General features: G+C 46.2%; 2 protein-coding genes across 2 annotated transcripts in view; both read left to right on the forward strand.

Annotated features, from left to right (window-relative positions):
* LOC143039327 (dynein regulatory complex protein 1-like) overlaps positions 1-9,376 on the forward strand; it is a 21,247-nt gene extending 11,871 nt beyond the window's left edge. Inside the window, exons 6-12 of the mRNA XM_076209205.1 lie at positions 2,003-2,215; positions 2,354-2,524; positions 3,417-3,599; positions 4,282-4,441; positions 6,488-6,807; positions 7,635-7,700; positions 9,344-9,376. Of these exons, the coding sequence (XP_076065320.1) occupies positions 2,003-2,215; positions 2,354-2,524; positions 3,417-3,599; positions 4,282-4,441; positions 6,488-6,807; positions 7,635-7,700; positions 9,344-9,376 (1,146 nt within the window). The remainder of the gene's footprint in view (positions 1-2,002; positions 2,216-2,353; positions 2,525-3,416; positions 3,600-4,281; positions 4,442-6,487; positions 6,808-7,634; positions 7,701-9,343) is intronic.
* A 731-nt stretch (positions 9,377-10,107) lies between these two features.
* The window catches only part of LOC143039328 (uncharacterized), a 7,624-nt gene continuing 2,731 nt past the window's right edge, over positions 10,108-15,000 (forward strand). The window contains exons 1-3 of the mRNA XM_076209206.1: positions 10,108-10,545; positions 12,700-13,027; positions 13,424-14,899. Coding sequence (XP_076065321.1) covers positions 10,108-10,545; positions 12,700-13,027; positions 13,424-14,899 — 2,242 coding nt within the window. The remainder of the gene's footprint in view (positions 10,546-12,699; positions 13,028-13,423; positions 14,900-15,000) is intronic.

Genomic DNA, 15,000 nt, shown 5'->3' on the forward strand with positions numbered 1-15,000 from the left:
GAATATTTATTTATTCATTTATTTATTTACTTATCTATTTATTTATTACTATATTTATTCATTAATGTATTTATTTATTCATTAATTTATTTGTCAATTGATTGATTAAGCGTGTGAGTGATTTATTTATCTATAACTCTATTTATTGATAAATTTATCTATTTATTTTTCTGTAGAAGGACAGATTCATGGACTGAAGAATCTAAGGCAGAGGTTGCCAACGTGTTGCTCGCAAGCACCACAGTGGTATTTTATAGTTTATTTGGTATAACCAGCGCCTCTACCTTTGGGGACAATATCGTGTAAGGGATTGAGTGATTGATTTTCTACTTATATAGATATATATATATATATATATATAAATATATATATATATATATATATACATATATATATATATATATATATTTTACAGGTGAAAAATGTAATCACACATTTGTCAATTACGTAGAAACCACTGTTGGAGTAGAAAAGGCTGGAAACGGGGAATCGATATATTTCGATTGCAAACTACAATCCTCCTAAATTTCCCCCTAAATTCTTGCAGTAAAATCATAATTATCTAGGAAAGATCCGAGTGTTGGGTGAACATAAAGACGACATTAGGAATCTTTGGGTTTTGGTCACGTGATTCCTGTGGAGGCAAGCCGATGACGTCATGTCGTTTATCTAATCAGGAGAAGAGTCGACAATGATTGTGCTCCTGATTATGTTACATAATAATTTTCAACTTTCCATTTAACTTCTTTACTACCGATGGAGTAATGCAAAAAAAAAAAAAAAATGTAGGTTGAAGCAAGCAGTTATATAACATCAGAATATAAGAATAGGAGAGACTGCAGGAGACCATGAGGCCTACACTCGGCAGTTCCATGTCCCTTACCACCTGTCATCCCCATCCATAAAGTTGTCTAACTCGTTTCTTAAAACAACCAATTGTTTCAGCGCTCAGTAAGATCTTGGACCCGGTCCAGAGAGCGAGTGTCAGCCCCTCGGGGTTGTACCTCCAGATGGAGGCTGAAGTGTTGACGGGTTTTGAAGACGGACGGCAGGGAGATGATTCTATATGACGTCCCTCTCTCAGAACCATCCCTCATTGGGGACAAGATCGCGCCGAAGAGTCATAGATTCTAAAAGACACAAGTTCTTTTTCTTCAGTGAATATTAACCTCCAAACCTGTGCGCCTCTGGTCCGTAGGGGCGTCACTAGAATTGAAGTTATATGTCACTTTTAATTGTTCAGCTAATTTGACCCAATCTGTGGGATGACTTGCGTCAGAATAAATCAGACTCGGGCATAATTGATGTAAGCTCACCCTTGGTCGCTTGCCTCCTCCTCCTCCTCCTCCTGCTCCTCTTCCTATTCTTCCTCTTCCTCTTCCTCATCCTCCTCTTCCTCTTCCTCTTTCTCCTCCTCTTCCTCCTCTTCTTCCTCCTCCTCCCCCTGATCTTCATCATCATCATCATCACCACCACCCCTTGCTATTTCTCCTTATTCTCCTCTTCCTCCTCCTCCTCCTCATCATCACCATCCCTTACTATTTCTCCTTGTTCTCCTCCTCCTCCTCCTCCTCGTCCTTCTTCTCCTCCTCCTCCTCCTCTCCCTCTTCCACCCACCTCCTCTTCCTCCTTCTTTTCCTCTTCCTCCCCCTCCTCTTCCTCTTCCTCCTCTTCCTCCTCCTCTTCCTCTTCCTCCTCCTCCTCTTCCTCCTCCTCTTCTTCCTCCTCCTCTTCCTCCTCTTCTTCCTCCTCCTCTTCTTCCTCCTCCTCTTCCTCCTCCTCTTCTTCCTCTTCCTCCTCCTCCTCCTCCTCTTCTTCCTCCTCCTCTTCCTCCTCCTCCTCCTCATCATCATCACCATCCCTTGCTATTTCTCCTTGTTCTTCTCTTCCTCCTCCTCCTCATCATCATCACCATCCCTTACTATTTCTCCTTGTTATCCTCCTCCTCCTCCTCGTCCTTCTTCTCCTCCTCATCTGTCGACTAACTCTCGACCCGTTCCAGTCCGTGGCCACGAGGGAGAGGGAGGCGCTGCTCAAGTTCTACTCGGATCAGTGGGACGAGGCCATCGCTGAGCTGAACGCCCACCTTCAGGACCTCCTGCGGACGCGTCTCCGTAACCGCCAGCAGCGCCTGCAGGAGGTGATCAACCTCAAGCTCCACGGCACCTCCGACCATGCGCAGGCCAAGGAGCAACTCGACGAGGACATCGAGAAGGTGAGTAGGGGCAAGAAGGGCATCTAAGACGAATGTAGGAAGCGTCACAAGGGACCTCGGGTATCCTACAGACCAGCTCGGTGTGTGTTTGTTATTATCCTTATCATTATTATCATAATTTCTTTCTCTTGGTTTCAGATTCTCCTGAAGGAGGTGCAGCTGAAGACGCGGCGTCAGCTGGAGGAGGGCCAGCTGGCCTTCAACGAGCTGGTCCTCGAGCAGCAGTACCGGGAGACGACGGCCATGGTCAGCGAAGGACGACGTCGGCTCAACGCCCTCAGGTTGCTCCTCAACAATTACAAGAGAAAGGTTCGAAACCGCTTCGTTCGAGTTTTTGTTTACTTCATCGTTGCTCAGTTGAGGACGCATAAAAAAACTAGTTTTGCCGTATCTGGCAACTCTGCTTGTTTACTTGTTTTAAAATCATAATTCATGAAGCGTTACTTTTGTATATTATTTTCCGATTCTAAATGCTAGATGATTTTGTTCAGTTATTGAAAAGAAACCAGGTTTAAAATTAGAAGCGTTACATACATACATACATATACCAAGGCTTTTCCCCCCTTACAAGGGAGGTAGCCAAAAAGGAAAAAGCATAAAATCATTCCCACCCATTCCATCCCTGAATACACTCCACACCCCTCCACCCTCCCTCTTATCTTAGCACCTCCTGGATGACGGGTCATCCCTGCACTTTGTCCACTGCCCTGGGTCAGAAACGTTACTTTTGTATATTATTTTCCGATTCTAAATGCCAGACGAATTTTTTCAATTATCGAAAATAAACCAGGTTTAGAATTAGAAAAAATGTAGGTCTAGAATAATGGATTATTGTGAAATACTGTATTTTGTGAACATTTATAGTGAATCCCTTTCCTAGACACTATAAGAAAATATGATATTACTATAATTGATAATGAAAAATATCTTACTTTCAACTTTGGCCATTTATATTTTCAATCAATAGTATTGATAATGGTTATCTTTGACCTATGTGCATCCGGATAAGTGACAGGCCGAACGCGGCATAGTAAATGATGAAAAAATTAATAATAAACATGTTGTTACAGGTATCCGTTCTCTTATCTGGATCAAGGAAATCAGTGAAAGAAAATAGAGACTAGGGGGGTGACTATAGTTTTTAATATACCGTTAGTATAAATTTGTAACTGAATTAGCATTTTTATTTCCGCGTCTACAGGTGGAACACCAGGAGGCTCTCCGTGCAAGGGCAGATAGGGGTGTTTATCGAGATGTACTCTCTCTCAAGGAGCAACTCCAAGCACTCCAAGGGCGGCTCAAACACGCGTCCACGGTGGCTAAGGAACAGCTGGCTGGCGTCCGGGAACTCCATTACGAGAACGTCCACAACCTCGTCAGAAGAGTAGGTGGCTGTCACAAAACGATTGTATCTCTTTACAGATGTCCGTGCAGTAGCTAAGCGCCTCCTAGTGTAGGATATTACTTTTAAGATGTCACAATCATTCTAATTCATCTTCAGCTGAATAAGATTTTCTGACGTTAATGATTAATGAATAACAAATTTAATATACTGGTAATTTTATTTTCTTTCATTTTTTTTGATAGTGGATAACCTTGAAATATCTCTGAATTTATACATTTGTCAATTTTATCTTATTTGCTTGTTATTTATGCATCTATTTATTCATATGTCTGTTTAAATATATTTTCATTTATTCATTCATTCATCTATCTATTTATTTATCTACTTATTTACCCTTTTATCTGCCTGATTATTCATTGTTTATTTGTTCATTAATTTGTTTGTTCATTGTGCAGTGGACAACTTAAACGTCTCTCAATTGATTATTTATTTATTTATTTATTTTTTCATTTATTTTTTGTGATGTTTGTTTATTTTGTTTTTTATCTACCTCCGACCTCGTCATGGACCAAAAGGTCTCCTGTCAGTCTTTCGTTCTGCAACTGTAACCTCCCTTGAAGTGACCCCAACAGTAGCAAAGACGACGGCTTCGGCCGCAGCTACTCAGTGCCTCCTGGCGTAGTGGTCTCCTTTTGCAGCCACTTTGTCTTGACTCCGCCAGCTGGTGGACCTCGACCGAAGCATCGAGCGCGGAGTCCTGGCCAAGGACTGGCTCGAGCCGGACCTCTCGTGCCTCAAGGACCTGGACCCGGCCCTGCAGGCGCCCGCGACCGAGACCCCGGCCATCACCGCCGCCGCGCGCATCCTGGGGCACTCCGAGGGTAGGTTACTCACAAGCGGCTTCGTCCTCAAGGAACTCCCCTTGTGTATTGAGTGTATAAGTATTGTATTGTGTATGAGTATATAAATATTGAGTGTATAAGTATTGTGTATGAGCATATAAATATTGAGTGTATAAGTATTGTATTGTGTATGAGTATATAAATATTGAGTGTATAAGTAGTGTATTGTGTATGAGTATATAAATATTGAGTGTATAAGTATTGTGGATAAGTATATAAACATTGAGTGTATAAGTATTGTATTGTGTGTGAGTATATAAATATTGAGTGTATAAGTATTGTGTATGAGCATATAAATATTGAGTGTATAAGTATTGTATTGTGTATGAGTATATAAATATTGAGTGTGTAAATATTGTATTGTGTATGAGTATATAAATATTGAGTGTATAAGTAGTGTATTGTGTATGAGTATATAAATATTGAGTGTATAAGTATTGTGGATAAGTATATAAACATTGAGTGTATAAGTATTGTATTGTGTGTGAGTATATAAATATTGAATGTATAAGTATTGTATTGTGGACAGGATGCAGGGATGACCCGTCATCCAGGAGGTGCCAAGATAAGAGGGAGGGAGGAGGGTGGAGGGGAGTGGAATATATAGGAAATGGAATGGGTGGGAATGGTTTCTGTGCCTTTTTCTTTTTGGCTACCCCCCATGTAAGGGGGAAAAAGCCTTTGGTATATATGTGTGTATAAGTATTGTATTGTGTATGAGTATATAAGTATTGAGTATATAAGTATTGTATTGTGTATGAATATGTATTAAGCTTCATGCAGTCAGTGCATTAGGAGGGACCTACCCCTATGGACCGGAGTCACGTGTCTTTTATGACTGGTGACTCATCTCTATTCGAAGAATGATGTTAAGCATTTTTAGTTTAAACTCTGTCCCCCTCCTTGGCCACCTCTGAGTCTCGATCGCTTCGGCGTCGTCGTAGTGTCCCCAAGGATGGAAGCGCTGGTTACCAGCGATGAAATGAAAATGTGAAGAAATTCGGGGACCAGAAATGATGCCTCTTTGGCAACTAGGAAATGTGTTATGAGAGAGAGAGAGAGAGAGAGAGAGAGAGAGAGAGAGAGAGAGAGAGAGAGAGAGAGAGAGAGAGAGAGAGAGAGAGAGAGAGAGAGAGCGTTCGTCGCACCCGGCACCCCAAGGGGAATTGACCTCACCCGAGGTCATGATCCCTCGTGACCTTGGATGGGTCACCTCTTTCAGCGTCTTTCTCCTTTCTTCTTCTTCGGCATCCTTTTTCCATTTCCTGAATTCATCTCTTCCTGTGGATGTGCTGTGTCTTGCGACTCTGCCTCTGACCCAGGGCAGTGGACAGGATGCAGGGATGAGCCGTCATCCAGGAGGTGCCAAGACAAGAGAGGGGGGGGGAGAGGGTAGAGGGGAGTGGAGTAGGTAGGGGATGGAATGGGTGGGAGTGGTTTCTGTGCCTTTATCTTTTGGCTACCTCCCGTGTTAGGGGGATAAAGCCTTGGTATATGTATGTATGTATGTACGTATGTATGTATGTATGTACGTATGTATATATGTATGTATGTATGTATGTATGTATCTCTTCCTTGGGCCTCGTACTGATGTCTTCTACGATGTGGACGGAATCTATTTCTATTTATTCTTCTACTTCTTTTTTCTTCTTCTTCTTCTTCTTCTCCTTCTTCTTCTTCTTCCTCTTCTTCTTCTTCTTCTTCTTCTTCTTCCTCTTCTTCCTCTTCTTCTTCCTCTTCTTCTTCCTCTTCTTCTTCCTCTTCTTCTTCTTCTTCTTTTTCTTCTTCTTCTTCTTCTTCTTCTTCTTCTTCTTCTTCTTCTTCTTCTTCTTCTTCTTCTTCTTCTTCTTCTTCTTCTTCTTCTTCTTCTTCTTCTTCTTCTTCTTCTTCTTCTTTTCTTCTTTTTCTTTTCTTTTTCTTCCTTACATCTCATTCCCCCCATTCATGTCACGTGTCCATACCATCTCGATTAAGGCAGACGAGGTCGACTGTCATTACTCAGACTGTTCCTCTCCTCCTCGGCAGCCGCTTCGGTCTCCGAAGTCGACTCCGTCTCGACTTCGCAGCAAGAGGAGGACGAGGAGTTCCTGAGGCGGCTCTCCGAAGTCTGCTTCTTCCTCGTCGACGTCCAGCCCGGCGAAGAGTTCGAGGAGGACCTCGAGAGCCGGATCGAGGGCGAGAAGCTCCAGAGGATGAACCGGGAGCTGAATCAGATCTCGCAGCAGTTGAGGATGCGAGAGGAACCTCGGGCTCCTCCTCCGGCAGGAGAGGAGGAGGAGGAGGAGCAGGTGATAAAGGACCCGGCGCACCAGAAGCAGCTCCTCTTTCTCGAACAGATCTTCTGGGTGAGTACGTCTTCGGCGTTCTGGCTGTAGACATTGAAGATCCTGGTCTTGGGGGGGGGAGGGAGGATTCAGGGTGCGTTAGCTTTGCCCCAAGGGATATACAACAACAACAGCAACAAAATCAACAACAACAACAACAACTACAACTACTACTACTACTACTACTACTACTACTACTTTTTTATATATATATTTTTTAACACGACCTCCATCCTCATGGAACTGTGTGGTGGAAGCAATCAGGATCTGTCTCCCACAGACACAGTTCATTGGCCCCTCTCCCGCCAATGACTGTGGTCGGCGACCCTTTTATTTTCTTTAATATTCCCTACTACTATTACTACTACTACTACTACTACTACTACTACTACTACTACTACTACTACTACTACTACTACTACTACTACTACTACTACTACTACTACTACTACTACTACTACTACTACTACCACTACCACTACTACTACTACTACTACTACTACTACTACTACTACTACTACTACTACTACTACTACTACTACTACTACTACTACTACTACTACTACTACTACTACTACTACTTCTACTACTACAACGACAACAACAACAATAACAACAACAACAACAACGGCAACACGACTTTATTCATTCAAGAGTAAAATGAAAAAAAAATCCTTGATCAGTCAAAAGGATAAATCCTTTTATCGCGGAGGAGGACACCGTCGTCTGTTGTTAGCCAGAAGAAAGTCATTCAGGTGTGCCCTCCAATGTGTGCACTTGTGTGGAGGGCAGAGAGTCCTTCTGTTTCAGTATTTCAGTGATCTGAAACGGTCTACCTTCTCCTTCAGGAGGTCGGCGTCCACAACGAGGAGGACGTCCACAAACTCCTGAAACTCGCTCGAAGACATCTACGAGCCCGAGGGATTCGAGGAGGACGAAGAGGAGGAAGAAGAAGAGGAGGAGGAGGAGGGGGAGGGGGTGATGGTGGAGGGGGAGATGGAGGAGGGGGAGATAGTGGTGGAAGAGGAGGAGGAGGAGGAGGAAGAGGAGGAGAAGGAGGGGGAGATGGAGGAGGAAATAACGTTAAAGGAAAAGGAAAAGAGGGACAAAAAGAGGACACAGAGAGCGAAGACGGAGAGAGAAGGAAGAGAAGAAGGAAAGTGGTAAAAAGAAGAGTAAGAAGAAGAGGAAGAGGACGAGATAGCGGCGGTGAACAGGAAGAAGAAGGGAGAGGAGAGGGAGGAGAAGGGAGAGTGGGTGCTGGTTCGTGGTTCCCCGAAGAAGCAACCGAACCGCTTTCAGGTGGTTCTCTTCGGTTCGGTAAGGATATTCATGAAGTAATAAAGGGAGATGAGTGATATATATATATATATATATATATATATATATATATATATATATATATATAATATGTACACACACACACACACACACACACACACACACACACACACACACACACACACACACACACACACACACACACACACACACACACACACACACACACACAAACACACACACACACACACACACACATATATATATATATATATATATATGTGTGTGTGTGTGTGTGTGTGTGTGTGTGTGTGTGTGTGTGTGTGTGTGTGTGTGTGCGTGGGGGCGTGTGTGCGCACACACACACACACACACACACACACACACACACACACACACACACACACACACACACACACACACACACACACACACACACACACACACATATATATATAATATATATATATATATATATATATATATATATACATATTTATTTATTGTAAGGGGAGAAGCGTAAACACCAGACTCAAAGTGGGAAGTTTAATGCCCGACGTTTCGGTCCTAGTCCTAGTCCTAGGACCGTCTTCCAACCACGGACAGTATAATAGCTCATGTGACCACTGTATATATTCACACTCCTGAAGACGGTCCTAGGACTAGGACTGAAACGTCGGGCATTAAACTTCCCACTTCGAGTCTGGTGTTTACGCTTTTCCCCCTCAACAGGGATCCCAGACTCTAGATCTTCGCGCGCACGTACACACACACACACACACACACACACACACACACACACACACACACACACACACACACACACACACACACACACACACACACACACACACACACACACACACACACACACACACACACACACACAGATATTTATATATATATATATATATATATATATATATATATATATATATATATATATATATATATATATGTATATATATACAAATCTATTAATCAAAGCATGTATTTTGCACTGACTCTATGTAGGAGAGAGAGAGAGAGAGAGAGAGAGAGAGAGAGAGAGAGAGAGAGAGAGAGAGAGAGAGAGAGAGAGAGAGAGAGAGAGAGAGAGAGAGAGAGAGAGGGAAGAGAAAGAGGTTGATCCCTCATTTTCTCGCTCTCTCCCTAGTTAGTTGCCGTTTACGACTCGTAGGGAAACACGGTGGCTGTATTCTTGTCCCCGTCACGGAATAGACAATTCACGTCCTTCAACTCTCGATGATTTTGAGTCCGCTTTCGTTTCCTCCAGGCTTCTTCATGGGCGACATTGGAGAGGGCATAGAGGAGGAGGATGAAGAGGAAGAAGAGGAGGAAGAAAGAACCATAGGGGACGCAGTGGAAGAGGAGAGGGAAGACGCGCTGGAGCAAGAGGCCGAAGAGGAAGAGGAAGTCTCGAAGGAGGAAGAGGAACTTTGGGGCGTAGAGAAGGAGGAGAACGATGTCGCGGAAGAGACGAACCTTGTTGAGGAAGAAAAGGTCCCGGGAGGAGAGGATGAGGAAGGGACGGAGGAGGTCCTCGACGCTGAAGAAGAAGAAGAAGAGGAGGTCTTGGAGAAGGAAGAGGAATCTCAGCCTGGAGAAGAAGAGGGGGTCCTGGAAGAGGAAGAAGAGAGTCTGAAAGAGGAGGCAGTAAAGGAGGAGGAGGAGGAGGTTGAAGATGACGAGGAAGTCCTTGAGGAGAAGAGTGAAGATGAAGGCAGGGTCTTGAGGAGAGGAGAGGAGGAAGAAACGGGAGAGGAGAAGTCTGAGGATGATGAAGAGGCCTTGAAGGAGGGAGGAGTCGAAGAGGAAGAGACTTCCTCGAGGATGGAAGAGCCTGAAGAGAAGGAGGAAGATCTGTGGAAATGTGACGAGGAAGTAGTGAGGCTGAGGGAGGAGGAGGAGGAAGAGGAAGAGAGGGCGGGAGGAGAGGTGGAGGTTCATGGAGAGGAAGAGGGGGTTTTCAGAAGAGGTGAGGATGTCTTTGGGTTGGGAGAAGCAGAAGAGAAAAAAGAAGAGGAAGAAGGAAACTTCATGACTGAGGAAGAAGCTGAAGAAGTCAACGAAGGCGGAAAAGGAGAACTTGAAGACGTTTATGTCGGTGAGGAGGAGGAGGAGGAGGAGGGTGTCCCGAAGGAAGACGTGCCGGAGGAGGAAGAGGAGGTTCCTCAGGAGGAAGAGGTTCAAGAAATGAGCGATCACCTGAAGGGAACACCTGAACAAGCAGAGAATCTTCCAAGTGACATACATCCCGAAGACGAGGCGGTGGTCCCAGAAGCTGAGGCCGAGGAGAAAGACGTGGAGGACGAAGAATTAGTCCAGAAGGAGGAGGAAGAGGAAGAACTGGTCCTCCAGGAACGTGAAGAAGGAGCAAAGGTCACAGATAAAGAAGAAGATAAAGACGAAGAGATCGATGTTACGAAACCAGGAGAACTTGAAGACGCGTCCAGTATCCTGCAGAAGGAAGAGAAGGTAGCTGAAGTTGATGAAGAAGATGAAGAAGGAGGCTCGAAGAAAGGAGATGAAGAAGAGAATCTGAAGGAGGAAAATGAAGAAAGAGGCTCGAAGGAGGCAGATGAAGAAGGAGGCCTGGATGGGGAAGATGGAGAAGGAGGATTGAAGGAAGAAGATGAAGGAGGCCTGAAGAAGGAAGAAGGAGGTCTGAAGGAGGAAGATGAAGAAGGAGGCTTAAAGGAGGAAGGTGAAGAGGGAAGAGGCTCGAAGGAGGGAGATGAAGATGGAGGCTTAAAGGAGGAAGGCGGTGCGCAGCGTCTGAAGGAGGGAGATGAAGACCTGGGAGAGGAAGAGGAGGAAGGTAACAAGGAGGAAGAGGAAGAAGTCTTGAAGGAAGAGGGACAAGTCCTAGAGGAGGAAGGTAACAAGGAGGAAGAGGAAGAAGTCTTGAAGGAAGAGGGACAAGTCCTAGAGGAGGAAGGAGGAAAGGTCTTGGAAAAGGAAGAGAGTGAAGAGGTCCTGCAAGAAGAAGAGACCAAAGAGGAGGAAGGGGACCACGATGCCGAGGAAGGCGAGGAAATTTTGGTGAAGAGAAGAAGCGAAGAAGAGGAGGAGGAGGAGGAAGCTTCGGGAGAGGAGGAAAGTGAAAAGGGGAAGGTTCTGAAGGTGGGAGGTCCTCTGGCTGACGAAGAACTCGAGGAAGAGGTCTCGGAGAGGGAAGAGACTGAAGAAGAGCTCTTGAAGAATGAGGAGAAGGAAACTTTTTTGAAAGTCGAGGATGAAAAGACCCCCAAAGAAGATTTATTAAAAAAAGAGGAGGAGGAGGAGGAGGAGGAGGAGGAGGAGGAGGAGAAGGAAGAAGAGGAAGTTGTGAAGGAAAAAGGAGAGGTGGAAAAAGAGGGGGAGGAGGCTGTGGAAGAGAAGTTTGAGAATGTCAAAGAGGAGGAGGAGGAGGAAGCGGAAAATGTAAAAGAAGAGGAGGGAGGGAGTGAGGGAGAGGAATGGGAAGAGATCGCAAAGGAAGAAGAAGTTGTGAAGAAAGAAGGTGTTGTAGAGGGAGAGGAGGAGGAGGAGGAGGAAGAGGAGGAGGAGGAAGTTGTGAAAATAGAGAAGATAGAGAAAGATGAAGTTGAGGAAGAAGTAATTGTGAAGGAGGAGGAAATGGAAGACAAGGTCGAGGAGGAGGCTTTTGTGAAGGAGGAAATGGAAGACAAGGTCGAGGAGGAGGCTTTTGTGAAGGAGGAAGAAGAGACTGAGAAAGTGGAAAAAGAGGAGAAGGAAGAGAACATGAAAACGGAAAAAGAGGAGGAGGAGGAGGTTGAGAAAGTTTTTGTAGAAGAGGAGGCAAATATTTCTAAAGAAGAAAAGGATGAGGAGGTAGGAATGAAAAAGGAGGAGGGAGAGGATGTGAAGGTGGAGAAAGAGGAGGAGGTGGAAATGGAGGAGGAGGAAGAAGAGAAGATTGAACAGAAGGAGGTTCTGAAAGAGGAGGAAGAGGAGGCAGAGGATATGAAAGTGGAAGAAGAAGATGAGGCAGAGGAGGTAGAGGTAGAAAAGGAAGAGGAAGAGGAGGTTGAGGAGGAGAAGGCTGTGCCAGAAGAAGAGGATGAAGCAGACAGATTAAAAATGGAGGAAGAGAAGGCGGAAGAGGAGGAAGAAGAGGAGGAGAAGGAAGAGGAGGTTGTGAAAGAGGAAGAGGAGGAGTCTGAGGTTGTGAAAGAGGAAGACGAGGAAGAGGAAGTGCAAAAGGAGGAGGTTGAACAGAAGGAAGTAAAAGAGGAGATAGAGGAGGAGGAGGAGGAACAAGAGGTCGTAAAAGTGAAAAAGGGAGAGGAGAAGGAAGAGGAGGAGGACGAGGAAGAGGAAGTTTTGACTACAGAGGAAGGGCTCCCAAAAGGTGAAGAGGAAGAAGAGGAGGAAAAAGAGGAGGAGGAAGAAGAGGAGGAAAAAGAGGAGAAGGAAGAAGAGGAGGAGGAAGAAGAGGAGGAAAAAGAGGAGAAGGAAGAAGAGGAGGAAAAAGAGGAGGAGGAAGTTTTGCCTACTGAGGAAGGGATCCCAAAAGGCGAAGAGGAAAAAGAGGAGGAGGAAAAAGAGGAATGGGAGGAAGCCTTTGCGAAAAAAGAGGAACCTTCGAGCCGAGATAGTGCTGAGGAGGAAGATGGACCACCAAAGAAAGAAGACGAAGAGGACGACGACCAGGAACTTGACAGAGTCCTGAAGGAGGCACTGAGGGAGGCGCTGAAGGAGGAACATGTGTCCACTGTAGAAGAAGATGCTAAGGATGACCTTACGGAGGATGACCTTAAGGATGACCTTAAGGATGACCTTAAGGAGGAAGTAGAGGAAGCTGACGAAGTGTACCGACTTCTGAAGGAGGCTCTGTCGCAGGAATACGATTTTTCGAGAGAGGAGTTCGAGGAAGAGGACGAGAACGGGGAAGGAGGAGAGGTGAAGGAGCTCTTGGAGGAAGAGGCCAAGGAGGAGGATTACGGAGAGGAACGTGAGGACAAGGAAGAGGAAGAGGCAAAGGGAGAGATTCTTAAAGAGTACGAAGGAGAGGAGGGTTCTCAGGAAGAAGGAGAGGAGAAACCCTATGAGGAGGACCAGGTCATGGAGGGAGAGGACCTTACGAAGGAAAGGAAGGAGGAGGAGGAGGAGGAGGAGGATAAAGTCATCAAAGGATTTGACGAAGAGGCACGGGAAGAGGAAGTTATAAAGGCAGAGGGAGAGGCGGAAGGGAAGAAAGAAGAGGAAGAGGAGGAAGGGAAGAAAGAAGAGGAAGAGGAGGAAGGGAAAAAAGAAGAGGAAGAGGAGGAAGGGAAGGAAGGGGAGGAGGAGGGGGAAGCTGCGAAGAGGAGAATTTTGAAATTTAGTGATATCGAAGGCGTGGAAGTAGAGGAGGAGGAGGAAGAGGAAGAGGAAGAGGAGGTCCCAGAGTCAGGAGAGCTGAGAGATGAGGAAGAACGAATAAACAAAACGGAGAGAGATGGAAGAAGAAGGGAATGGGGCGGAGAAGAAGAGGAGGAGGGAGAGGAGGAGAAGGACGAGGGAGAAACTAGGGGAGAGGTAAAGGGTGAGGAGGAGGAAAAGGAGGAGAAGGACGAGGGAGAAACTGGGGGAGAGGTAAAGTGTGAGGAGGAGAAAGAGGAGGAGGGAGAAGGGGAAGAAACTGGGGGAGAGGTAAAGTGTGAGGAGGAGAAAGAGGAGGAGGGAGAAGGGGAAGAAACTGGGGGAGAAGTAGAGGGGGAGGAGGAGAAGGAGGGAGAAGGGAAGGAAACTGGGGGAGATGCAGATGGGGAGGAAAAGGAAATGGAGGAGGGAGAGAATGGGAGAGAGATAGATGGAGAGGAGGAGAAGGAGGAGGAAGAAACTGGGGGAGAGGTAGACGTGGAGGAGGAGGAGGAGAAGAAGGGAGGAAAAACAGGGGGAGAGGTAGAGGGGGAGGAGGAGGAGGAGGAAAAAACTGGGGGAGAGGTAGAAGGGGAGGGGGAGGAGGAGGAGGAGGAGAAGGAGGAGGAAGAAACTGGGGGAGAGGTAGAAGGGGAGGAGGAGGAGGAGGGAGGAAAATCTGGGAGAGAAGTAGACGGGGAGGAGGAGGAGGAGAAGGACGGGGGAGGAACTGGGGGAAAGGTAGAGGGGGAGGAGGAAGAAGAGGAGGAGAAGGACGGGGGAGGAACTGGGGGAAAGGTAGAGGGGGAGGAGGAAGAAGAGGAGGAGAAGGAGGAGGAAGAAACTGGGAGAGAGGTAGAGGGAGAGGAAGAGGAGGAGAAGGACGAGGGAGAAACTGGGGGAGAGGTAGAGGGGGAGGAGGAGGAAGAGGAGGAGAAGGACGAGGGAGAAATTGGGGGAAAGGTAGAGGGTGAGGAGGAGGAAAAGGAGGAGAAGGACGAGGGAGAAACTGGGGGAGAGGTGGAGGGTGAGGAGGAGGGAAGTGAGGGAGAAGCAGAGGGAGAGGAGGATTTGGAAGGAAGGCAAGAACTGATAGAAGAACAGAAGGAGGAAGGACAGGAAGTAGTGGAAGAAGAAGAACAGGAACAAGAACAGGAAGTGGAAGAGGACCCAGGGGAGGGAGAAGAAGAGGAGGAGGACGAGCAAGGAGAGGGAGAAGGAGAGGAGGAGGACGACCTAGGGGATGGAGAAGGAGAGGAGGAGGACGACCAAGGAGAGGGAGAAGGAGAGGAGGAGGATGAGCAAGGAGAAGAGGAGGAGGAAGAGGAGGAGGAAGAGGAGGAGGAGGAGGAGGAGGAGGGCATACGAGAGCTGGAGGGCCGGTGGGGAGTGCCCGCCTCCGACTCGGGCATCGGGACGACGACCTACTCCAGCGCGCCGACTGACGGGGGCGCTGACGACGGCGGCGACGGCCTTCACAGAGGTGGGTGACCAGTGACATAGGGGAAACGTGTTTTGAGTGACAAATTTAGATTAATGTCTCATATATTTGTATTTGTATATATATATATATATATTTCTGGT

This window comes from Oratosquilla oratoria, chromosome 26 (genome assembly GCF_046742065.1).
Source record: "Oratosquilla oratoria isolate Oo_2021 chromosome 26, ASM4674206v1, whole genome shotgun sequence".
NCBI classification, from domain to species: Eukaryota; Metazoa; Arthropoda; class Malacostraca; order Stomatopoda; family Squillidae; genus Oratosquilla; species Oratosquilla oratoria.